Source organism: Netta rufina (genome assembly GCF_964035555.1).
Source record: "Netta rufina genome assembly, chromosome: 9".
NCBI classification, from domain to species: Eukaryota; Metazoa; Chordata; class Aves; order Anseriformes; family Anatidae; genus Netta; species Netta rufina.
In genome coordinates, this window is record NC_140132.1 from 21,915,222 (window position 1) to 21,940,491 (window position 25,270).

At 49.3% G+C, this 25,270-nt stretch overlaps 1 protein-coding gene across 4 annotated transcripts in view; it reads left to right on the forward strand.

Moving 5' to 3' along the window:
• TNIK (TRAF2 and NCK interacting kinase) overlaps positions 1-25,270 on the forward strand; it is a 139,508-nt gene that overhangs the window by 85,830 nt on the left and 28,408 nt on the right. For 2 of the 4 annotated variants that reach the window (XM_084292414.1, XM_084292415.1), the window contains 10 exons: positions 477-555; positions 4,043-4,218; positions 5,801-5,867; positions 7,351-7,555; positions 14,217-14,327; positions 14,842-14,928; positions 16,442-16,642; positions 20,585-20,749; positions 22,629-22,868; positions 24,948-25,054. In XM_084292414.1, the coding sequence (XP_084148540.1) occupies positions 477-555; positions 4,043-4,218; positions 5,801-5,867; positions 7,351-7,555; positions 14,217-14,327; positions 14,842-14,928; positions 16,442-16,642; positions 20,585-20,749; positions 22,629-22,868; positions 24,948-25,054 (1,438 nt within the window). The remainder of the gene's footprint in view (positions 1-476; positions 556-4,042; positions 4,219-5,800; positions 5,868-7,350; positions 7,556-14,216; positions 14,328-14,841; positions 14,929-16,441; positions 16,643-20,584; positions 20,750-22,628; positions 22,869-24,947; positions 25,055-25,270) is intronic. The other 2 variants (XM_084292417.1, XM_084292416.1) reach the window with 2 other exon arrangements.

Genomic DNA, 25,270 nt, shown 5'->3' on the forward strand with positions numbered 1-25,270 from the left:
AAGCCTGGCTCTGCTTTAATTAACGCCGCCCCAAACTCGCTGGGATTTGCTGAGTGGCAGCCGGCGCAGGGATCTGTGCGAGAAACGCCGTGCAGGGGGTTTGCTGAGCAGCCTGGGCTGGGTGAAATGGAGTTTGCAGGGTCCAAGATGTGGTAGGAGAAAGCTGCCAGATCAGCATGGGAATTGTGGTGGGCAGTGAGCAAAGTGTGGCTCCTGCAACGTCACCTGAGCTTTTTGTGACTCAGTTTCCTCCCAAAAAAATGCAGATAATGGAGGGAGTAAAGGATGAAAGCAGTTAAAAGGGTGCTCCTCATCACTGGTGTGCTACTGGCCACCAGTGCGGCACACTGGGGTTAGCTGGCACATCCACACCGTTCATACTGCCGTAATTTTGGAGTGCCAGCTCTCCCTCTGGGAAGCACACAGGGTCTGGGGGATGCCAGGCCCTGTTTAATGCCTCTTCTTGCTCTTTGCAGCTCTCTGTGACATGCACCCCATGCGAGCCCTCTTCCTCATCCCCCGCAACCCAGCCCCGAGGTTGAAATCAAAGAAGTGGTGAGTCTCTTTCTCGGTCTTCAGTGGTGGTAAAACGGGGGCAGGTTTGGGCCTGGGGTGAGGAGATAGCTGGGGAGGTGGCGAGGGAAATGCCTCTCACACTGCCCTTCCCAGCACCGAGACGGCTTTTCCAAGGCGCTTTGTACAGCTGAAAGCAGATGACACCTCGCTTGGCTCCCCCTTCTTTCCAGTAAGGTTCCGTTTGCAAGTGGAAACATGTACCCGTGCCAGAAAAATGATAGTTTATCTTGAAGGCCCAGGAATGCGGAGATTTGTACTTAGTTGGGGCTTTATTTTAAAAATTTGGAGGAAAAAGTACATCACAGTTTTGTAAAAAAGCAGGGTATGCCAATAAAAACCCTTAGGAAAAATATTCCTGAAGCCCAGCAGATGTTGTTTTGTTACTGTATGTTCTGTACCGATGGAGCTGGAGTCCTTAAAAACACTCAGCCTTGGTTCACACTCTTTGCCTGCCTCAGGTTCAGCAGCAGTTTTGTCAGGAGGGATCTGCCAGGCGCTAGAGAAGCAGTGCTGCCCCTTCCTCCCAGACAGGCTGCCATCAGTGAGGAGAGTTTTGCTTTATTCCCTGAAATGATGCACGTTATCTTTTTGAAAACACGAAGGAAAAGGGAGCAGAGTAGTTGGCAGGGACTGAAAAGATGGTGCCAAAGCAGTAGGTGTGCTGTTACTGGGAGGGGAGAGGAGTCCTCTGCATCTGAGGCATGGTGCTGGAGTTTTGGGGCCAGACCCCTAAAAACTCACCTGGACTTTAGCAAGAGATGACTTCATTTTGTCAGCCCCATCCTGAGATAATCCAATGCAAAACCAGGACAAGAGGGACCTCACCATGCTACCTCTGCCAGAGGGTGTCGAAGGTGCTCTCTTCTTGCAGTGTTTTTAGGATGCCATTAGACAGAGCTGAGAAAACAATTCAGACACTTGTTTTCTGCCAGATCACCAGTCTCCTACTTCATTATGCTACACTGCTACAGCATGAAATGGATTGTAAGACTTCAGTTTACTTTTCATACAAATATGCTGTTTATTCAGCAAAGGCTTTCTCAGCCTCCAGACAGAAGGCAGCTGACAAAAGCAGGCTTTGAGCAGACTATTTTCCCTATCTTCTTAAGGTAAAAACAGAACTGGGGTGGTCGTTATATTTTATTTCCCCCTCAGGTAAGTGTCTGAGATACTTCGATGCATTTTGCAGCAGCCAGGGCATTCCCTGACACCACCTTCCCCTGCTATGCAGGTGGCTCTCTCTCAGATTTCTATGCCCTAAGCTTTGCTCTGCTGCTTGGTTGCACAGCTCGGCCCTGAGCAGTCGGCTGTTTGAGCTCAGGCTTTGCTCATGTCCTGTCCTTGACTCACTTCTCAGCCAGAGGTGTTGGGCCTGGCCAGCTTGGGAGCTCTGCAAGACCCAGGAGGAGAGGAGATGCGTGACCAGGCTCTCACAGCAGCTCTCTAGCTGCCAGGGGGCTGTTTTTCAGAACAACAAATCACAACAGAAAAGCAAAATGGAGAAAGGCTCAGATCACACAGCCTGCCTGCCAGCTCCTCCTTTCTGCATCCTTCCTTTTTTCTTTGGGTCTGGGTTTGTTCTTGCTTCTGTGTGCAGCAACACACGAGAGTACCCAAGGTAGGAAGCTCATCTCTTTCCTTACCTAAAAGAGGCAGTTAACAGACTGCAGCACCTCTGAGGATAAGCCAGTGAAAGCAGCTGACAGGTAGCAGCAGCACAGGAGCTGCTCAATTGAAAATCCTAGAGAGGAAACATTTTTGTTGCTTGCTAGATCCCTGAACTTGCTTTTAAAGCACCGCTGTGCTCCTGTGAATTTAAAGACTCTTTGGCATCCTTTTCTCTTCCAATTAAAACCAGCCAGCAATGAAGCTTTATTTCCTTTTTCCTGCATTTCACAGGTAAAATCTACTTGAACTTTAGTGATGCCATTACCATAAACACTTCCTAACCCCTGCTTTATAAGAAATGACAAAACCTCTTTGTTAATGAAGTGATATTTGCACTGCAATAGCACTTTTCATCCAAGAAGCTGGAAAGCCTTTGCAAACATTGATTTAAGCTTTGCAAACCCCAGGAGCTGGAGGAGCAGCAGTGCGTGTGGCTGTGCAGATAGGCTGGCCCGCGCCGGGGGAAGCGATGAGCCGTGTGAAGGTGCCACCCTGAATCGGAGCCAGGGAGAAAGAAACCTGTTGTCTGCTGCCTTTTTGGGAAAGAATGCCAAGCACCTGCAGGCTCCCGGGGCATTTTGTGCAATGCTGAGTTGGGTTTGATTCTTGCTGCTGCAGATGGAAGCTTGTCACAGCAGCTTGGCGAGGCACAAGGTTGGTGCTTGGCTCAGCCAGCTGCTGACAGAGCCGGGCTGGGCACAGAGCTGTGTCCTGCATCCCTCTGCAAATACTGCCTCGGAGCCCTAGGAGATGGACAAACCCATCGTTTGCTGGAGGATATTTTTTAAACTACTTCATCTCGACCATATCTGAGGGCATACTGGGCTGTGCGCCCATAACCAGAGGCTCTCTAGGTTCAGACTGAGAGGAGAATCATTTTTAGAGGTGTGTTTTTAGAGCATCACATGGACATGCCCTTGTGGGATACACAGAGACGCTGGGTTTCTTGAGGCAAGGTGCAGAAGGAAGATTGGCTCATTAATAAAGCTGGAGGGAGGATTTAATTGGATCCAGTAGTGTATTTTATTTTTGCATCTCAATTTGTATGGATTAGCACTTAAAAGATAAATCACTTTTAGTCTGACAGCTTAAAAGTAAAATCCCTGAAAGCTTATTGTTTTATTTCTCAATGCAATTCTGTAGTATCTGTTGGCTTCTGACATTAATTTGCACTCATTTTCCCATTTGCTAAAGCAACATGCAGCGTGGCGGCCTGTCAACATCCCTCTTGTAAATCCCTGTTCTCTTGGGCTTATGATGAGGTGAAATTAGTTGGAGCAAAACTTTCGATATGTAAAAACTTGAGACTAAGAGAAATTTGTTTATTAGAGATTTGGCTGGATTTGTTTTGGCTGAGATCGAATCTAACTGTTTGCTGGTGAGGAGGGGTCTCACCAAAGGGTCTCACATCTCCATGCGTTTTGTTGGTTGCCAATGATGCCATTTGATTTTGGTCACTCCCCAGTTATGCTGATGGTTCCCAGGATCAGCAGAATGGTGTTTTCCCCTAATCACACGTGCAAAAAATGTAGATAATGACACGCATGGGAAGAGTAGGAGAAGACAGAGTGATAAATGTCACTTGTGATGGTGCAGCTTTGAGACCATGCTGAGTGTCAGCAGGGAAGTTGCCTGAATCCTCTCAGAAGGCTGCATCTGAGCAAGAGTAATGCAGAATCTGAACAGTGTTCTCAAATACCCACAGGTCTCTCACTTTCTAATACAAAAATCAATGTTGCTAACTGTTTTTTTTCCTTTTTCTTTTTTCCCTGTGTCTTCCTTTTCTGTCATGGGCCAGGTCTAAAAAGTTTCAGTCCTTCATTGAGAGCTGCCTGGTGAAGAACCACAGCCAGAGACCAACCACGGAGCAGCTGATGAAGCACCCCTTCATCAGAGACCAGCCCAACGAGAGGCAGGTCCGCATCCAGCTCAAGGACCACATCGACAGGACTAAAAAGAAGCGAGGCGAGAAAGGTCAGTGGAGGAGCTGCTCTCTGGGCAGTCACTGATTTTTGTGTGTCCTTGGAGATCCCTCATGTAGACCAAGGTCTGTCAGTGCAGGAGAAGGATGTGGATAGAAGGAGAAAGGTGAAAAGGGCCAGGCTGCTTGCAGTCTCAGTCTCAGTTTCCCTTACTCAGGTGGCTAAATTTCTTCCCAGAAAGGTTGAGTATGCATTGTCCTTTTGTGTGAACCCTCTTGTTACGGTTTTAAGGTCCAATTATTCTGTTTGGTTTGACTCCTCTCAGTCATAACCAGAGTTGCAATGAAAATAACTACCTATAACAAAACAGGTGATGTTCATACAAAGGCTACAGGTGATTATCATTACAGCTAATTGCTGTTTTTAAATCTTTTTTTTTTTTTTCTGATGAAAAATGGTGTCTTTTTTGTCCAAGTGGTAATTTCCACGTGGCACATTTAAGCTTTGATTCATTCAAATGTGTGTATAAAATGTACGTGTGCATATGTACATACAAACGTGTGGGAGGGAGAAACTGCTAAGCTGAATTGTCCCAGGTCCCTCGTTTAAAGTCTGCTGATCTATGTGACATTTTTGCTGCAGCAGCGACGAGCAGAGTTGTGCAAATGAACATCCAGATAAGACCCTTGCCCCAAAGCAATCCCGTTGACTAGCAGTAACCTATTAAACTGAACGTTTTCAGTGAACTCTCCAGGCCCTATCAAAGCCCTCTGAAGGGAAGATCAGATAGCTGAAGAAACTTGTTAAAGTACTCTGTTGCTTGTGAGCTGTATTTTAATTTGAGAGCTCATTTGTAGAATTCAACAAATTAATATATATTGCTATTTCTCTTCTTATTGGTAGCAATATTAATTTTTCATGTGTACCTTCCAGCCCCTTGTAATAGATTTCGCTATAATCAAAACAATAAAGCTGGATCTTAGTGAAGTATTAAATGTGTTTAGTCTGGCAAATGAAGGTTGTACCCTAGAGATGGAGAGTAATTGGATAAACGCAAGCCTTTCTTTTACTATCATTCCCTTCATCTGATAAAGATGATATCCCAGTAGAAATCACAGTGTGCAGCACAACATTGCAGTTGGGCTTTTAATGTCGATGTCTTCATTGCCTGAAAAATAAACGTGTTTGCATAGGAAGAGCGTGTATTTAGGGAGAGAGAAGTTCTCACCTTCGGAGCAATAGCTGATCCCCACCTTCCATTGCCTGTGGTGCACCTCACTTGCAAGAACTCTCCTGAAGAGGGTTTTTGCCATATTGGGGTAAATCTCTATTTTATGTTTATTTTTCATCTTTGCTTTTGAGTTCTTGATTGCTGGAGGCTGTTGCCCACTGCAGCCAGGACTGCAGCCCTCTTTCTGGCACGCCGAGCATGAAAGGCGCCAGGGAGACCAATAAAGCTTTCCCGGCCTTGCAGCCCCCCTAACATCAGCAAGCGGACAGAAACAATGCTGGGTATTCTTTTTCATGCCAGAAAAAAATGAGTTTTCTGTTCTCCCTCAGAGCTCTGGGGTTTTCAGCCATCAGAAAAACAAATGAGTCCAGTAAAGGGCACTGATAAGCAATTATGTTCCTAGATGAGACAGAGTACGAGTACAGTGGAAGTGAGGAGGAGGAGGAGGAGAATGACTCTGGAGAGCCCAGGTAAAGATCAACATTTTGTTTCTACCCTTGTGTCTCTTTAACTCTGTGTGAAGTTGGCTTGGATTACAGGCTCATATGAACTAGAAATGGAAAAAGGACAGTTTGATCACTGAGTCCCCTTCCCTGGCAGAACAGAGTACATTCCCCCTGTCAGGTGGTGGGTGGGAATTAAGCTGGTGCTACAGATAAACCTCGGCTGAAAGCTTGGGAAGAAGACCCAGATACCTCGTTTGCTGTGGGATTGCAGTGGGATTGTCACAGGAATGTGGCAGGTCCCCTTGGTACCCTGCTGCCCGCTAGGCAGCCCTGCTCTGTGCCATTAGAGCTGCTGTGCTCTCAGGGATGATGTGGGAAGGCAGGTGCCCAAGGGATGCAGATCATCCAGGATGCATCAGCATCATCCCTGCTGTGAAACGTAGCACAGGCTGCAGGCTCACCCCATTTACACCAGTCCTGTGCCACTCTGGTTTGCCATAGCACTCCTTTCTTTCTCCTATGATGTTTTCCCAATTGCTGCAGAAATTACCTCGTTAAACATATTGGCCATAATTCAGCAGAGCCAACACGGTCATATTGATGAGGAATCACACTTTTTCGTACCCTGTATTTGTTAGTTTGGGTCTAGAAAGGTTCCTGCAGCTTTTTCTTCACGGGCTGCATGTGCAGAAAGCCTCGCTTGCACACATCAGCTTGTGGGATGTAAAACTGGATGTGCAGAGCTCGCTGCTCAGTTTTCATGTGCAGAATCATTTGTTCACACACAGATGGGTATGTAAAGAACTGCCCCTGGGGGTATTTAGATGTGGAAAAACGTGGGGTGAAACTAAAGAAGCTTCTTGACAATGTGCTTCCTTATATCCAAGTGCATCTGTCTCCCTGTTTCCATGCAACTTCTCACCATGAAACCTTCCCAGTGATGCTGCAAGCACAATAGGTCTGGAACTTTCTTTCTTTTATGACATTTTTCAGTCTCATTGTAATTAGTATCAGATTATTCCATTATTTCCCCGAGATAATGTAGTATTTTAATAGCTGGCAATGATTCATGCTAAATGTGCTTTGTGAACAGCTAAATATAGTGCGTGCCACTGCAGCACAAGGGACTTTGGTGAGAAACTTACTGCAAAAGAAATCTTCAGCAAATAAATTGTCGGTGAGCTCTAAGTAGATCAAGCATGCCCTGTGGTCTGGGCTGAGCTGCCAGGACATATGTCCACGCAACGCCTTGTCTTCTTCAGGGCTTCTATTTAAGAAGAAAATTAAAAAAAAAGAAGGGGAGATGATGTGAAGCTTATGTTCTACCTGGCACTGTGCCTCCTGCCCTGCCCCGATGCTTGTGGCACCCCCTTCCCTCCATCCCTGCTGTCCAGGCGTGCCCGGGTGCTTTGGGGGCGCACAGCCCTGGGAGTAGGGGTCACGACAGACGTGAAAAAAGTCTTAAGGATGCGCGTGGGACCTTCTGTGGTGCTTTTCTCCCGTGCAGCTCCATCCTGAACCTGCCCGGAGAGTCAACGCTGAGACGGGACTTCCTGCGGCTGCAGCTGGCCAACAAGGAGCGCTCGGAGGCGCTGCGGCGGCAGCAGCTGGAGCAGCAGCAGCGGGAGAACGAGGAGCACAAGCGGCAGCTGCTGGCCGAGCGGCAGAAGCGGATCGAGGAGCAGAAGGAGCAGAGGAGGAGGCTAGAGGAGGTAACTGGCCGGCCTGGAGCTGCTACAGGTGGCTGGGGGAGCTGAGCAGCAGGTCCCAGTGGGTGCTTTCAGCATCGGTTCCTGACCTTCGTGGTTGGTGAACTCGGATGTTTTGTTACACTGAACAAAGCCCCCTGCTCGTGCTTTTTGTGTACCTACCTCCAGCTGCTCTCCTCAGCACATGCAAGCGTTGCCAGCCCTTGTGGAGGTAACAGAGCTTGTTTGCTGTGAGTAAACCCTTTAAATACCGAACTCAGAAGGGTTCCTGACTGAGCACAGTTAGTCCTGTGTTGGTGTGATAGATGTACTCAGTCCACATGGGCAAAATTCAGGACATACGTCTGTAACATTCATTGCCTTTATTTTTTGCTGTGATACTTGGGAAGAAGCTGAACAACTCCATTCACCCTTTCCCCACATCCATGCACCGCTTACGTCCCATTTAATCCCTGTTTTCAGCCTGGGTCCTTTTAGCCCTGCCAATTACAATTTCTCTTGTGGGGGAGGAGCAGATGCCTGCCTGACTTGAGCAACGATCCCTATGTGCCCCGAAGCATAAGATTTCATTACCCTTGTCTTAACATACCAGCTACAAATACGATTGGTCATAAAATTATCCACCCCATTTAAAATCCAGCTGCAGTATTTCACTGGGTGTCTCTGGGTGTCGGTGAGTGGCACAGCCTGGCTCTGTGAGGAAGTGCTCGCTTTTGGCTTTACTCACAGTTCCTGGGTTGCAAAAGTCCACAAAACAATAAGGGGTTTTCTCTTGTTCTAAGTTTATTGATGTGGTTTTGGTCAAAGAAACCCATTGACTCACAAAAGCTCATCCCAAGCAACTGATTGAAGGAATTATATGTTAAGGGTAATTAAATTAGCTTTCTGAAGAGGTCACCAATATGTCTGAAAGAAGTCTTGCAGTAAATGGGCTATCAGAGCACCCACCCCCTTAGTTTGACTGAGCCACAGCATCTGTTTTGTTTAATCTGGGTTTCCCTAGACTGGGTTTCTGTGGGACGGGTAATGCCCCTGGGCTGGAAGCTTAGATGAGAAGGAATTTCAGGCAGCTGACTGCACGTGATGTATGAGCAATGCATGGCCCTCTGTCAAGGTGGTCCTGCTGTGGCTGTCTTTGGGGCGAAAACCAGCACAGGCTAAGCACAGGCTGAGCGTTTTTCAGGCTGGTAAATATGCAGGTCTGTCATGTTGTCAGTGTGCAGAGCGTTCTGTGTTCGGTACGTTGCAAGTTAGGCTTTTCTTGCCTCCTGCACGGTTCACAAAGCCGGCGAGATGACAAGGTTTGCACATGCACGCACCCCGAAATCCTCTGCACCAATGAATGTTTATCTAAGGACTATCGTAAGGAAGCCTGGATCTGCCATTGTCAGAGCGTGCTGGCTGGAAGCAGTACAGAAGTGGAACAACAGCAGGATAAAAGCAGACACCAGATTAGCTGAAATCCTGTAATGAATACAATACTTGCCACTGTATTAATATGTTCTCTTCACATAGAAGAAAATTGTTCCTCTCTCTTTGCCTGCGCTCCTCAGGCAGGTTTTGATGGAGGACTAATCCTCTTGCTAAGCTGGCAGCTCTGCCCCAGGCTGCCGAGGCACAGCCCCAGCCTGCTCTGCCCTTTCCCCCATGTCATTGCAAGCTGAAGCCACCAAGGCCAGTATTTAAAATCAATGCCTCTGTTTCCAATGACTCTAACAGCCCCCCTGGGCTCTTTGCCCATTACCTTCTTTCCAGCTGCCTTGCAGTGTTCAGATCTAAATTGAAAGGGAGATTTCAGCTGGAGCAAAGCAGGCCACGAGAGAAAAGGTATTTCTGCTCTCCTGCTGTGTTGGACAACTGGGAAGGACAGTGGGATGGTAACTGAAAGGTGTCCTCTGTCCGGCCCAGCACAGAGCCACCCGCACGATCAGGTAGGATTAGGGCAGAGCAGGGAGCTGCGTGCTGGCAGCTGCGGTGTCCCCAGCAGCGTGGGCATCCCCTCCACCCCGTGGCACTCACACCCCAGGGCAGCCTGTCCTTGCTCAGACTGCTCCTGCCGCTAATCCTGGCACAGACCCCCAGTGATGGATGTAGTTTGGTTTTTACGTGCTCCCCAGACATTTTGGGGCAGTGTGCGCCTGGTGGCCAGGCAGAGGCTACCAGACAGAGGCTGTCACAGCTGTGCTGAATTCAGTATCGAGGTCAGTGCCCGCAGGCACGCAGCGCGCTGCTGCTCTCTTGCTGCATTTCTGCTCCAGAGAGCAGCACCAGTCCGGCTTGGGCTCATCACAGCGGTACCCAAAAATGCTTCAACAGCAGCCAGGCAGATTCCTTTTGGCCTCTCTGGCTCTTCTCACAGTAGCTTTGCTGGAGCACACTTGGAGCTGGTGGCTTTTGGGGTGCCTAGGTCAGCCTGTTTAATCCTGCGACACGTTACCGTGTTTATAGGAAGAGCTCTGACTCCTAGTAAAACACCACAGATGTGGTCAGGCCGACTGCGTGCATCAGCTGGCCCCAAGTGCAGTACCAAAAGCTTTGGCTTAGGGGGATGTGAAGCTCAAAAATGCCCGGAGTTGACTTGTGCTGGAGATTGGCAGACAGTCAGTGGATGCCCCGGGGCCAGGGGTGTGTGGTGAGGGTGCCAGCAGGGCTCTGCGGGGCTGCAGGGCCAAGGTTCCAGGTGCTCCCCAGCTGCCCGCTTGTGCAGACTGGGGGAGAGGCAGTTGCTCTGAATTACAGCGCAATTCCTGAGCCATTTTCCAGTTAATGAAGAACGGTGAGTTAGCTTGAATGTATTCTAATCTTTCTGTATATTTATAGTCCCCTAATAGACTCTCCACGTGTTGCTGGCACAGAAGGAGCCTTGCTGCAGCAGGTTTAACACCAAAATGCCAGCTGAGCTAGAGGAGTAGCACATCTCCTGGGCAGGGGCACTGGGGATACTGCAGGACGAATCTCTGCAGACCTGGTAGCAACAGCAGGCAAATGTTGTCGGGGGAGGTTTCATAACCTCACTTTTATGTCGTGTTGTGGATTTTTTTTCCTTTTAAGGCAGAAAACAGAGGTCAGATCTGTACAGGGAACACACAAGGCAAATCGAAGCACCTCGCTGTTTACATGTGACATTTCAGCCAGTGCGGCCACAGAGCTGGAGGTTCAGTGGATAAAAACTTGCTGCAGCTCTGCTAGATGCTAACCACCTACTGGAAATTCTTACAGAGCAGTGCAAAAGGTTTCCAGAAATTAATTACAGGTAAACTTAGGCTGGCTACAATTCTGTTTATTATTTTCTGGTGCGTATGCAGGTGTCATATAGCTTGTAGGAACATTGTCATTAGGACAACATTCTCATAGTAATGGGGTTCGTGGTAGCACTGCAATGATCCCAGCAGCAGCCAGAATGACCATATTCAAGGGAAGCTGTATTACAGCGTCTCCTACAGTACAGGTGTGCACTAAGCCTTACATTTCTTTATTTTTTTTGTTTATTTTTTTTACAAAGCCTGCAGAGCTCGGAGCTTCTGAAGCATGAGCCTCTTCCTGCACACAGTCTCAGTCATATTCCTTCGTGATGAACCCAAACAAAACCTGCAGTGGTTCAGAGCGTATCCCATCCCCATTTGCTGTGCTAGGAAGTTCTGACCCAGTTTTTCTACCAGTGGAAAACACCTCTCTGTGCTCCGGTGCTTGGTGTGTCAGGGAAGATGATGTTCCAGGCACAGTCACTCCTTCCCTGGTGGCTTAGATAAATGAGCCTGTCACAACAACACAACCACCTAGAATATTTGTTTGCATTTGTTACTTGGAATTCCCCTTCCACTTCTTTGCTGCCTCATGCTCTGCTCGGGAGCAGCCGCCGAGGTTTCTGAGAGCCGCATCTTGCGGGTGTTGGTGCCTCGCAGAGCCCCGTGGTTCGTGGGGAGGCTTTAACCCTGAACAGCTCTCCCGTTGCTGCTCTTCCTAAATACGTCTTGTACAGCAAAGAGAGCTTGCTCCTTTGAAGTCCTTGTTTCATGCCGGACCCCCAAGGGCCTTCCCACTGGGGGCTTTGCCTTCGTTTGTCTTCCCTCATCAATATTTAAAACCTGTCATTTCCTGTGCAGCACGAATAAGATCCCATTCTGGTTGCAAGCATCTACATATAGCTTTACCTGCAGAGTTATATAAATACAGCCCTAATTAATTGGTGCTCTTGCCTTGCATGAATAATAAATCTGGGTAGTGTAAATACACACGGTAGTTGCAGGCTTGGAGAAACGTGGGCAGTGTGCACTCACAGGGGGAGGGAGAGGGCAGAAAACAGGGAGGAAAGGAGGCAAATAAAGAGAGATCTTTGGATCTTTCATTTCAATTTTCAACTGCATCTTGCAGATTTGAAGTCCTGCTTCAGACAGGGCTTTGAGGTGTGCAGGAGGCTGGTGCTGAGGTGTGTGCCTTTCAGGAGAGGCCAGAAACGGGGCAGCTCACCGGGCAGCAGGGTGTGCATTTGGCTGGGAGGATGGCAGTGCTCAGCTCCCTCCTGGGAACAGCATTTTCTGTTCTCTCTTGGAGGGAGTTGGCTTTGTGTGCCTCCTGGATAAAGCCCAATCGGGTGATTTTTATCGGAGAAATAGCTGTGGCATTCAGTCCCCTGCCTCCTGCCAGCCAAGCCCAGCCCACACAACCATTATGCGTTTTATTCAGCAGCATGCTTTTTTAGCAAAAACATAAAAAATACCAAAAAAAAAAAGCCCCTCCTCCCTCCCAAGCTAAACCAGTGCGATACAACTGCATTTGTGAGCTCGGCTTAGGGTGTATTCAACCCATGCTCTGTGCTCCTTGGGGCCACCTGAATGCCTGGCAGCAGTGACCTCCACAGCATTCATCTGAGGAGGTCAGGCAGGAGCTGGTGAGGCTGGGAAATCCCATGTGTCACCGCTACATCCCAAAGCATCTCATGTCTAGAATTGAGCCCAAAGCATAAAAACAGCCATACGACGAGGACACGCGTACGCGCGGAGTAACACATGCATCCCGTGGGTAGTGTGACAGCGCGTGTGGGACATGGCAGAGTCTGTAGCTGGCAGGTTATTTCAGGTTTGGTGCGATTCTCCTGCCCTGAGGCGAGTTAAATATGGCTGTGGATGGCACTGAAGCTGTGCTGCAGCCCTAAGGTGAGGCTGGAGGAGATCAGCAGGCACTGTGCAGGATCCCCGTGGATGTAACCTGTGGATGGAGAGGTGTGAGACAGGCGATGACTCCTCATACTGCAGTGTGGGGGTATTTTTGTTAGAATATTCATCTATGTATAGATAGCTATCTATAAATACATGGCTCCATATCTCTATAGAGACGTATCTGCAGATAGATGTCTGTGTGGATAACAGATATCAAATCCGTCTGTGTACACAGCGCAGGTTTCCTGCACAGCACGGGCGTCTTCACCTCCAGATAGCTCAGCCAACTCCTTGGGCAGAGCCTCTGCAGTCAGCTGCCTGCTCCAGACCTCCCTGTGACCAAACTACCCTGCAGCATTTAAATCCCTCCGGTTCCTTCCTTGCCCCGGCTCCGCTGCTGCGTGTTGGCAGTGGCAAAAATGTCCAGATGGAAAAAAAAAATGGGGAGGGGGGGGAAAAAGGCTGTGATTTGTGCCTCAGTGGGCTGCCTCCCAGTGAGGGCTGTGTGTGCGGTGCTGCACCCAGTGGATGAGGTACCAGATGAGTTGGTTGCAGTCCCTGGTAGCCGATATTTGCATTTGAGTGCCCTCTGCTGATGAGCCGGCTGTGGTGGTGCGGAGCAGTGGGTTTCATCCCCAGGGCAGTGCCCACGGCTTGCTCCCAAACCCCTGCTCCTAAGCAGGAGATGCCGGAGCACTTCGGGAGTCTCCAGGTCCCTGCCTTGGAGAAGATGCCTAGCAGGGGAGAAAAATCATGAGTCCCATTCTTTGTACATTCACAAAGAAGGAAGGGAGACCCATCTCCCTCGTGTTACCCACATCAGAAGTGTGGGCCACCCCAGAGCAGGTAGTAGATGATGGCCACCCCATTTCCCTCCTCTCCCCTCGTGAGGGAGCTGCAGGCCGCCATGAGGCCTCCCCTCGGCCTGCTCTGCTCGGGGCTCAACAAACCCAGGGCCCTCAGCTGCTCCTCATGCACTGTGCCCTATAGGCCCTTCACCACCTTTGTGGCCTGCAAACCAGGAGTCCCCATCCCACTTGTGTTGTGTTTAGAGGAGGTTCAGCCTGTTGCTAGCTCGTTATTTTCAGCAGGGCACGATGCGGGCATGTCTTCTGCCATGTTAGTGAGCAGAGTTGCGGGGGGATCGCAGTAGCACGTCCTTACAAAGCTGTATCGATTGCTGGGGAAGAGGCTGTAAATGTGTGAGCCCTTCTCATAAAAAGCGGTTTGATCTTCAAACAACTTGACTGAGAGCCTTATTTTTCTTAGCAGATAACATGACTGACGGGTAAGAATCAAGAAAAGGGAAACCCCTTGGATTTGGGGTCTTCTGTGTTAGCTTTTGGCCTCAGCCAATATAAGAGGGACGCGCTGCCGCCTCAGTGGGCTGTAGCTCTCCCTGCAGCCCCCCTCAAGCCTTTCGGGTGGTTTTGGGCTGCAAGACGAGGGGATGCTCCTGCTGGCGCCGCGTGGCAGCTGACCTGTGCCTGTGCCTGTGCCCCCTGCAGCAGCAGAGGCGAGAGAAGGAGCTGCGCAAGCAGCAGGAGCGGGAGCAGCGGCGGCACTACGAGGAGCAGATGCGGCGAGAGGAGGAGCGGCGGCGCGCGGAGCACGAGCAGGTAACGAGGCAGCCCGGGGCCATCGGCCTCAACCTGCACGCCTCTCAGTCTAATAAGATAAAAGGCCCATCTTCTCATAAACACTCATATTTCTTTGCCGCTGTCACCACTTGAGAGTAAATTGCTTAATTGGCAGCGCCGCGTGTGTCGCTCCCCACTGTCCTAATTGATTTCTGTGTGGATCCACTTGTTGCCCGCAGGTTGGAGGCACTCGATGCAGGTTCTTCCCATCCTCCCATCCCCGGGGTGGGGTTCCGTGCAGCTCCCAGTTAACGTTTGCTATTTCCCAGCAGTTTTAGCTCTTTTCCCTCAGAAGGCCCTTGTAGAGCAGTGGACATCCTGGGCTCTTCGGGCAGGGTTGGAGGGTGCCCGGGCTGATGGATCAGTGCCAGCTCTTGGGTGGGATGGATTTGGGTGCCCACCTCGTGCCCCTGACAGGCTCTTCCTCTTGGGAAACACCGTCTCTTTCACCTTCTCTCTCTTTTTCCTTTGATCCTTGCTGCCATGCCTCCAGGAGTACATCAGGCGACAGTTAGAGGAGGAGCAGAGACAGTTAGAGATCCTGCAGCAGCAGTTGTTGCAGGAGCAAGCGCTACTTCTGGTAAATGGGAGGCCCCGTCCTCGCTTGCTGCTTCCCACCCGCATGCACCCGTGACCCTGCACGCCTCCTGCCATGCCAAATGGTGGATGGCTCGTGCGTGCCAGTGGGCTGTGACGGGGACACTGCTGCCACCCCAGCCCTGCCGCCAGCATGCCAAGCCCTCGTGTCCCCGTGCCATGCATGCCTCCCCGTGTGCCTCGGCCTCTGTCAGAGGCCACGGTCTGGCCCTGGTCATTGCCACGGCACTTCTGAGGCTGTCTGCAGCATGCTGGAGTGGGATGGAGCTGGACTGGCCGGGCAAACCGTGTTTAATGTTTGCGTGAAGGTTTGTGTCTTAATTCCCTCACAGGAATGCTTGTGCTGTTTGCATTCTAGATGCTTTCTATTCATTTATTTTTTTAATTATTTTCTGAATGATCCTTTTTTTAATTCCGCTGGCTGTTACTCTCACTGTGTTTTCTTTTAATCCACAGGGATTATTATTTGTCTCTCTTCCTATTGAATTTATCTGGGGAAAAGCAAAACCCTCTCACAAGCCCTTGCCTTTTAAAAAGGCCCTTTCAAAAAGTGTTAATGATTTAGTAATTAAACCTCACAGAGCCATAGGGATTCAGGGAGCTCATACAGTTGGCTCTGCTCTGCAGCCATTGCCACAAACAACGAATTAGTCCTACAGAGTGCTCCACAGACTGGGCTTTGGCTGAGTTCTACATGAACTGGTGGTGTTTGGTACCTCATCACATTGATCCTTTGCTCTTCTCATCCAGAAAAATCTGGGCAAAATCAATAGTGACTTATAAGCCCCATGAGAACATTGTTTTATCTAATTGGCTTCTGGTTGGCCCTGGCCGAGGGATGTCAGTGCTGACCTTCTGGTTCAGACGTGGATTTGAAGTCTCCTCTCCCCCAGCAGCTTAGCAGCAACGTCCCTCTGCAGACCAAATTTCCACGTGCCTCATTTACAGACTCCCAAAACCCCAAGGTGTCTCCCACCTTTCCCGGGGAGCACCACAGCCACCAAGGGACTTCGGTGGCCACGTCAGCAAAGCTTGTCCCTGCCAGCCTCCCACAAAGGAAGGGCAGGAGGGTCCCCAGGCCCCAGAGCAGGCTGGGGTGCTTGGTAGCTCTTCCCCTGCATGGCTGCTCTGTGGCAATGGGATGCAGAGGTTTTTGTGCAGATGTCTGAGCCGTCAGCAAGTTGTTTTTCTGGTGAGGCAGTGCTACCACTCCATTATGTGGAAAATGGAGACAGAAATGTACCAGCTGCAAAGTGCCAGAGCTGGGATTAAAGCTCTGAATTTGTTGGCTACGTCCTCCCAACTGCCTCTCCTCTGGGACGCTTTACAGCTCAGTCTCCAGAGTCTTTAGAATTAATGAGCTTTACCAGAAAACAGCTTGTCAGATCCTTGGGCCCAATTTTCCGTCCCAGCAGATAAAGCTGCGGTTTGCTGTCCTGCATTTACACGCCCGCCAGGCTCCGTGCACCCGTGTCACTGTGCTTTCTTCTGGGCAGGAGTATAAGCGCAAGCAGCTGGAGGAGCAGCGGCAAGCGGAGCGGCTGCAGCGGCAGCTCCAGCAGGAGCGGGACTACCTGGTGTCCCTGCAGCAGCAGCAGCAGCAGCAGCGGCAGGACCAGAGGCCAGCGGAGAAGAAACCACTCTACCATTACAAAGAAGGGATAAATGCCAGTGAGAAGCCAGCATGGGCCAAGGAGGTAGGCAAGAGCGAGGAGCGCGGTGGTGCGGGTGTTTCCACGAGGGGAAGTCTCCTGGAGAGATTCAGCCATAGCGAGGTGCTTGTGGACACGCCAGGAAGGAGCCCAGGAGATTCCTGTCCTTGCTCTGCTTGCTGCAGAGGGGGCAGCTGCCTGCCAATGCAGAGAGGTAGCTGTGCTGGGGTTCCTTGCTGAGTGCTAATTCAGCTTTCCATAATCAAACAGGGACCAGGCATCTTTTTCTCCCTTGCCAAGGACTTTTATCTATAGGGGTTGCTTTTCTTTTATGATTTGCAGGAGCGCAAGCCACACTGCTGATTCTCTTTTTCTCCCCAACAAAAAGAAAGTATTGTTATAATAATTGTGAGATCTTGAATATTAATTATTGCCTGACTGAAGAGTCTTGAAAAGATGAAGACGTGCATTGTCTGCAGTGCGGTTTCAGGATGGTGTTGCAAACGCTTTCTTTGTCCTTAATCTCTTTGTGGTAGTTCCAGTAAGACTGGTGCCCGCTCTTGTTATTCATTTTTCTGAAGTTCTTTGGGTTTAGTCGGTTTAATTTTGTAACCCTACTCCTGGGCAAAAGATCATTTAATAACCCGCCCGTTCTTCTTACTGAGCAGCACCACTGCTCTGCTGCCAAGTGTCTGGAACCCTTTGGTCCTGGCAGAGGTGGTAAACTCTGAGCACCTCTTTATCCTCCCTTTGGTTCCTCCTTCATGATTCGGTCTTCAGAGTCTTTTGGTGGCAACCAGGCACATTTCTGCAGAGCTGCAGGATCATTCTCCAGCCTTTCATGTGGAAGAAGAGGCTTGGTTGGTGGACACGGTGTTCCTGCCTAAGGCCAGATGTGCCACACAGCGCAGCACTGAGCTGCCTCTGGTAGGAGAGGCTTCCACCTGGGTGGTGCCTCTGCGGCTTTGTGTAAAACTGGGTCTCTCGTGTATCTGCAGTAGTGTTAAGAGTGAGTAGCAGGCAGGAAAAAGGGAGTAAACTCTGCCTTTCATTGCCTAGTTTTGAATAAATCATCTAGAATGTTGCTGAAGTACCTCTGTACAGTGTCATTGAAACTATAACAAAGATTTATAAAACGGAATCTTATTCTTTATTTAGGATGAAGGAGCAAAGTGCTGGGTTTGGCTTTCAATTTCAAGCACAAAGGCCCTCTTCTTTTATTCTGTGGGAGAGTTGTCTTTTTTTGATGTACCACTTGAAGAGGGGCACTGGGAACTGTACAATGCAAATAAGAGTGTCAGAAGGTAGCCTCCTACCCTTTGCTGAAATCCCAGGCAAGACAAGGCTTCCTGGTGTTCTGGAATGTCTCCAGCTTCCGCCGATTAGCTGTCCAGACCATTTATTCCTCACCTGTGTCATTCTGTCCAGTTTCTAACAAAATGTTCAAAGAAATGATTGTGCCATCGTTATGCTCTTGGGAGCAGGTGTTTGATGTACTTGACAAAGCACCCTTGGGAACTCCCCCACACTACTCCTCTCTCCTCCATACCCTGTTTTATCTACTTTACACCGTCCCATTTTTAGCACAATTTACCTACTTTGCTTGATCACCGAATCTGAGCTCTCCTTGTGCTCTGACCCTCTCCGTTTTTCATACGTCTCTTTTATAAACTTATTTATCCACATCATTGGTCTTCATCGAACGAGGCTTTGATGACTCCAGGACCCTGCAGACATGGGATAAAGTACTGGATTTAGCAGCTCTCTCCATTCCTGCCTCTTCTGTTCCAGACCAGCATTTGCTGATCCAAGTGATGCAGACAACCAGGCCCAACCTCTCAGTGACAAAGCACTGGCAGCTTGTTCATCTGGAGGACAGTTTGGGGCAGAGACATGCCAGGCATGACCATGTGTAAAGGAGCAGCAGGGGGACACGTTCCCTGCAGCACAGGAAAGCACTCTGGGGGCTCGGCAGTGCCTCACAGACCAGGCTGTTCTCTGCAGCAGCCTGCACACGTGAGCTCCTTCATCAGTCCCTGTGGCTTTTATAATTCTTTTGCTTTGAAGTTAAGTGTTAAAACGGTAGCAGCTTTCCACTGGGAGCAGCGCAAGAGCTGCTGGGGATGTTTTCCATTTGAGGGGAATCTTGAGTTATACACGAGATGGCTGGGGCTGGAGCCATGATGAATTCCTGCACAGCTCTGCACTGCACAGTGCTGCTCCTTCCCCTCTCTGCTTCATGGTGAAATTGGTAAAGCTCCACGAAGCACAACCAGAGAGTCCCAAGAGCATCGTCTGCTGAGCTGGTGAAACCAAGTGCTAGCGAGGAGATGCTGGCAGTGGGAAAACCAAGTGCCTTTCTCCTTCCCAGTCCGCAGACATCCCCGTTTCATTACTCTCCTGCTGCCTCCCCGACACAAGCTTTGAAGTCCTCCGTAATCAGCCGCACGCTGTGGGCTGGCAGCCTGCCAGAGAGCTCCTGCTCCTTGTCAGTGGCATCATCTTTGGCTGTTGCTGTCCGTGCCAAGGCTGGGCTGATAAGCAGATTACTGGACCGAGCCTGCAACCTAGCGTTCGTGCAGCTGCTTCCTTGCTCACAGGGAGTTCTCCTTCCCACCTTGATCTTCTACCTGTCCTTGCATCCACTCCTGTGGGCATCGCTGTGAGTTCTGCACAGCCTCTGGCTGCCGGTGGGCAGTGCCTGGGGGAAGCTGTGAAGCCCTCTTGGTACACAGGAGTTACCCAGCTGGTCACGGTGGGCTAGAAGAGAAAGAGTCCGTAACATAAATCTCACCTATTTTTTTCTCTGACTCCTGCTTGGCATCCGATAGAGGAGAAGATTCATTTTTTTATTAATATCATGGCTCTTTTGTTGCATGAGTATTTACTTAACAAAGAGCTGTGATTCTTTCCAAGCTACTTGTTTCATGGCTTGCTTTTCAGCACGACATTGCAACTAGGAGAATTAAGACATGCTAAGGGCATTTAACACATTAATGACATGAATGTCAATGTAAATGAAAATCTATGTCAGATTTCTAGTTGAGATATCAGAAATTCTGCATAGTGTATGCTGCATGAATACCAATGCACACAGTCTAATTGCAGTGGTACCCAGATTGCACATCTATCTGGGCTACCTGAAACCATTGCATTTCCATCAAGATTAGCTGAAAGCAGTGGGCTTTGCTTTTATTTCCGTATCAGTAACAGAGGTGTTGTTTGTTTCCTTCCATACACGACAAGGTGCCAGGCTCAATAAATGTAGATCAAAGCCAGCCATTTTCTGGCTGCCATGTTTACTCTTTCATTCAGATCAAACAAAAGCACCCCTTGTGGTGTTTGTGGTGGTGAGGGAAAAGGGTCCCCTTGCTCAAAGACACATTTTGAAGAAGCAAGAGCTTCTTCTCCGAAATAATTTTCTAGAAACACCTCTCCGAGGCACGCTGCCTTTTCTTGGAGCTTTATTTTTCCATTTCATATTCTGAAATGAATTATGCACATAAAACTTACAAGTGGTCCTCTTGGAGTCTGTAAAATGCATTTATTGCACAATGCTGGGTAACGAGGATTCCCTAGTCATACAACACCCTGAAATATCTGAAAAGAGCTCCCTGTATGTTTGCATACCTTGGTTTTCAATTAGAAATGGCTCTTTACGGGGCTTTCTTACCTTTTAGAAGCTGGAGGTTCCTTTCAGGTTTCCTAGTGGTATTGATCGCTTGCAGCAGTGCTCTGTGGGAGCTGAGCTGTGTGAATTTTGGTGAATTTGGAATTCTGGTGAATGTGGCAGGGCTGCAGGGACCCCTCTTGTGCCCGTTCAAAACTCGCAGTACCCTGCACAGCCATGCTGTGCAAATCAAAGCTGGCGTTTTCATAGAAACCATGACAGCAAAATTCAGCAAATAAGCAGGAAGGCATCCTCTCCCTGGAAGTGAGGGCGCGTGGCTCTGCAGGGTGACCCACTCTCCTCCTCTCGTGCCACAGGTGGAGGAGCGCTCCCGACTCAACCGTCAGAGCTCCCCGGCGATGCCACACAAGGTGGCCAACAGGATTTCGGACCCCAACCTGCCTCCTCGATCAGAGTCCTTTAGTATTAGCAGCGTGCAGCCAGCCCGGACCCCACCCCTGCTCAGACCCGTGGACCCACAGGTAATGGTGCTTCCCCCAGCAGGCGTCCGCACAGCACCCAGGAGGCTGGGGGTGCTGGACAGGTAAAAGGAGAAGCAATGGGTTAAAGTAGCGTCTTGCTCCCTGGTTTCTCAGCCTAAAGTGTATCTGTAAGAGCAGCATCTACATTCATGAGTGGGTTCCTCCTATCACCTCCATGTGTTAGAAACATCATGCTGGTTTATACCTTCCTTTGAAGCATCAGGTACTAGTTACTGCCAGAAACAAGCTGGAGGACCGAGAGGAACCGCTGGTCTGGTCCAGTGCAGCAGTCGCTCTCTTCCTCTCAGGATCTGTTTTATTAAGGGACTAGAACCACAGTGTCTGGGACAAAAGACCTGGGACACTTTGCTGCTGGGGATCATCAGAAAGAGGTTTTGCTTTCTTTGTCACTTTAATTCAAGGTTTTGTTTTGGTTTTCCATTGAGTTAACATCAGTCACAAACACATCTGGAGAAGGCATAGATCACCATGACCGTCACAGAGGAGGGGAATCGTGATTTAAAAGTCACCCCCAGTCACAAGGTCTGTAAGTAGGCTTCCACAGAGTGTTTTTGGAGCATCGGTGCTGCCTCTGGGTCAGCCACTGGAAGTGCTCCTGCAAATCTGCAGACTCAAGCAGGCATTTCAGGAGGTACAGAGCCCTTGCTCCACATCCAGGTGGGCTTTCTGTAGGAAAGTGTGTCCATTAAGTGCCATCCACATGTGGTACGTGCCCCTGTAGGTCAACAGGACAACACCAACTTTAAACAGAATACGTACTGGAGAGCCCTTAAACATACAGCTCTTTTTTCCCAATGTGTGTGCTTGGTGTGTGCATCATAGCCATGGGGAAGGGGATACAGCCCCACTTCACAGACATCGCAGTAATGTCTCTGATGGACCAAACATTTCCTGATTTCTTTTTGAGTCTGAAAATTTTGTTTCAATGGCCTTTTTGGTGACCTATATTGTCAACAGCTATAAAGGCTTTTGCTTGACAATAAAATACTAATGAAAAAGCTGCTTGAAACTCAGAGACGCATGTAAATATGTACCTGTACACATTTGCATGCATGCACGCCCACGTATAAATGGAAACATACATAGAAATGTAATGTCTTCTCTGAAATAAACATTACAACTCCGCTGTATCAAGGTGAGGGTCGTTGTAGGGTTCTCAGAAGAAGCTCTGATTTCATGAACTCTAGTTTTGTGGATTTTTCAGATTTTCCAAAGGAGATGTCAGCATTCCTTTCACTCATTAGCCTTAGATCTGTAGCACTGATCTAAGGATTCCTAGACCTGTAGAAACTCATGCCTCGAGATATTTTTTAAGCCATCTATGCCTCAGAATTGCTGAAGATTTTTTTATTATTATTATTTATTATTTTCTTTTTTTTTAATTATTATTTTTAACAACAAAATTCCATGCCAAACATCATTAGCACAACCGCAGAGTTAGAGGTGTAGGAGCTTGACAATGAGGCCATGGTGGGCACAGCCTCGGGTGCACGGGGCGCGTGCGTGAGCTGGCCAGGGGGCACCCTGCCCTCCCTCCTCCAGTGCTGCTGTGAGTAAATGCCGTATCACAGTGCCTGTGCAGAGATGGTCAGAACTTGAAACGTGGCTCTGACTGCGGCATTGCTTGATTTTAAAGTTCTGAGCTGTGTGAGCATGATTTTTAATCGATCTTGCATTGAAGTGATACAAATCAGAAGTTCCTGAAACCAAGGCAGTGCTGATCTCAAAACAAGGGGGCTTTTAATGCATCCAAAGTGCTAATCAATTTTTTTTTCTAAAAATCAAATTTTTAATTCTTTTTTTTGATTCCCTTTTTTTCCATTTTGTACTGATAGTTCTGTTTTGACTTGGTGCTTAGATTCCACATCTGGTCACTGTGAAATCCCAAGGAAGCTCCTTGTCTGGGTCTCAGTCACTGCATGAACAGCCTGCAAAGGGGATGGCTGGGTTTCAGGAGGCTCTGACGGTGACCTCTCACCGCACTGAGATGCCAAGGCAGAACTCGGACCCCACATCAGAAAACCCTCCTCTGCCCCCTCGCATTGAAAAGTTTGACCGAAGTTCTTGGTTACGGCAGGAGGAAGACATTCCACCAAAGGTAACACTATCGCTCCTCGCTTTCAGCACGTCAAAGAGGCAATCCCAGAGCTGGTCCCCGTAGGATGGGGCCAAAGCCGGTCCTCTTTGCTTCTCTCCTCCGGCTCTGCGCTCAGCACCTCTGGCCAAGCGTGTCCCCGTGGCTCCACGGCCAGTACCAACCCTGGGAGCAGCTTCTGGGTGCATGCGCAGCGCTGCAAAACAGTGTTGCCCTCCAGCAAAGAAGGTTCTCGAGGCCGGACAGGGGCCAAAACAAATCAATTTCTCCTTTCCTTAGGAAAAACAAAAACAAAAACAAAAACAAAACAAAACAACCTTCTGTTTAAATAGAATTATAGGAACATAAAATTTGTCATGCTCAATAAGACGTGTTCTTTTAGTTCAGTTTCGTGCCTCCAGTTGCGATCAATATTTGATGGAAGACTTGTAAGGGCTCCAGCAGCTCTATACCTTCATTGACATTATGGCAGCATCTGGCAGTACCTCTTTAATTAAGACTCTTCTGGACCACTATTTCAATTGCATTGTTTATACACCTCCAGTTTGGATGAATTATAACTTGGCCATTAAAATTCCCCTTATAGTTAATCAGCTCTCAGCCTGGGAGGACTTTTCGAGAGACAAAAATTATTACAAATTGATTAGTTACAGTGAGGCAGATAATATTTGTCTGCGATGGAGAGGCAGTTTTTCTGCGTGTTAACAAGCAAGCAGCTTGCATTTTTCAAGTGAAAAATACCAGCTAGCAGGTAAGCTTCTCCATGCAGGGGACCCATTGTGGTGTGTCACTTGATGGTAGCGATATTCCCATTCTGTCTGCCACCAAGGGATAAGCTGCATCGGTGCTGAGCTCAGAGGAGAAGCAAGCTGACAGCTCCAGGAGTTGTTTGCATGCTTTGCTCCTCAGTAGCGCAGAAGGGTGGCTGACGTTTTTAACCTAATTTTGAAAAGTCTTTCCTAAAAAGTATTTCCCCCTGAGCTGAGGAAGGTACGGGCTGTGGGAAGGTCCCCACCTCGAGTGGTGTTTCACGTTTAGGGCTGGCGTGTTGGCAGTCCTACACACGAGGAGTCTGACTTCACGTTTTACTGACTGAAACAACACTGATGCGTTCCTAACCGGGAACAAAAGGATTGCCATGTGAGATGGGGCCAGCTTTCTCTGGGGTCTGGGGTCTTGTTTCTGCCAGTGTTTGGGACTGGATGCTTCAGAGGAAGGTAACAGAAACTGCAGGGGTCCTGACTGCCGAATGGCCTGCCCAGAGGGGAGCTGGCTTTTTAGTGGGACCAACTGCAGCTGGTGTGCTGCACAATACAAAGCTCCTCTCTCCCCAAACCTTCCAACCTTGTCTAACGTTACTGTGTGTCTGTCCTCCCAAAAAATGCCTAATCCTTTTTGCTGAGCCCTTGGCCTCGCTGATGGCTGGTGTTGCACGGTGAGTATCGCTGTGCCTCTCACGCCAGTCTCTGGTGCTGGGTGATTTTCCACGTGGTGCTGCAGCGGTGTCTGAGCTTCCAGGCATGACCTGGCCCCATGTGCCTGGGTTTATGTGCTGTAGCAATTGTAGGCTGTGGTTTGGGTTTCTAGAAGGTACATCTGCTGTGAGCTGTCCTGCCTGGAGCATCTGGCAACCAGCAGGCTTGGCTCAGCTCAGAACAGGTTACATGGTTTGAAAGAAAGCCTTAGGTGGCTCCGTTTGGACCTCGTGTTTGTCCACCAGCCAACACTTGCTCTCTGTTGGTGTGTGTCATGTCTGAACTAGAGACTCTAAAACCTCCACCATGGCTTCTGAAATGCACTTTGTTCTGAATCTTACCTTAAAAGTGCCATTTCTGGGTTTTGTTAGATGTGCACACATACGTTCAGCATTTAGAGAGTTGCCAGGGGGCAGCAGGGCTGCGGTGCTCGTTGCTCCCTTCGGGCTCAGGCTGTGCCTTGTCAAAGCCGAGAGCTTGATATTCTCTAATTGCCATAAACACTGCATCTCTCAGCAGGAAATCGGCCATAAATCAGATCTTAGGGAAATGCCAAAGGCCGGTCTCTCCGATCTGTGGGTGATGCTGAATGTCTCCTTCCTTCCAGGTGCCTCAACGAACCACTTCCATATCCCCGGCGCTGGCGAGGAAGAACTCCCCGGGCAACGGCAGCGCCCTGGGACCCAGGCTGGGCTCGCAGCCCATCCGGGCAAGGTAGGAGCACCACGTGTGGTGGGCAGCAGTGATCCTGGCACGAAACTGCCCATGTTCCTCCTGGCATCACCTGGCTGGGAGCCTGAGCAGGTCCCACTGGGCTGGTCGGGTGCCTGCAGCATGGCTGGGCTTCAGCTCTCCTTTTGCCAGCTAGTGTAAAACAAAGAGTTCTGCAATGCTTTTGTTGTAGCCGTGGAGAGCTGGGCTTGCATTCAT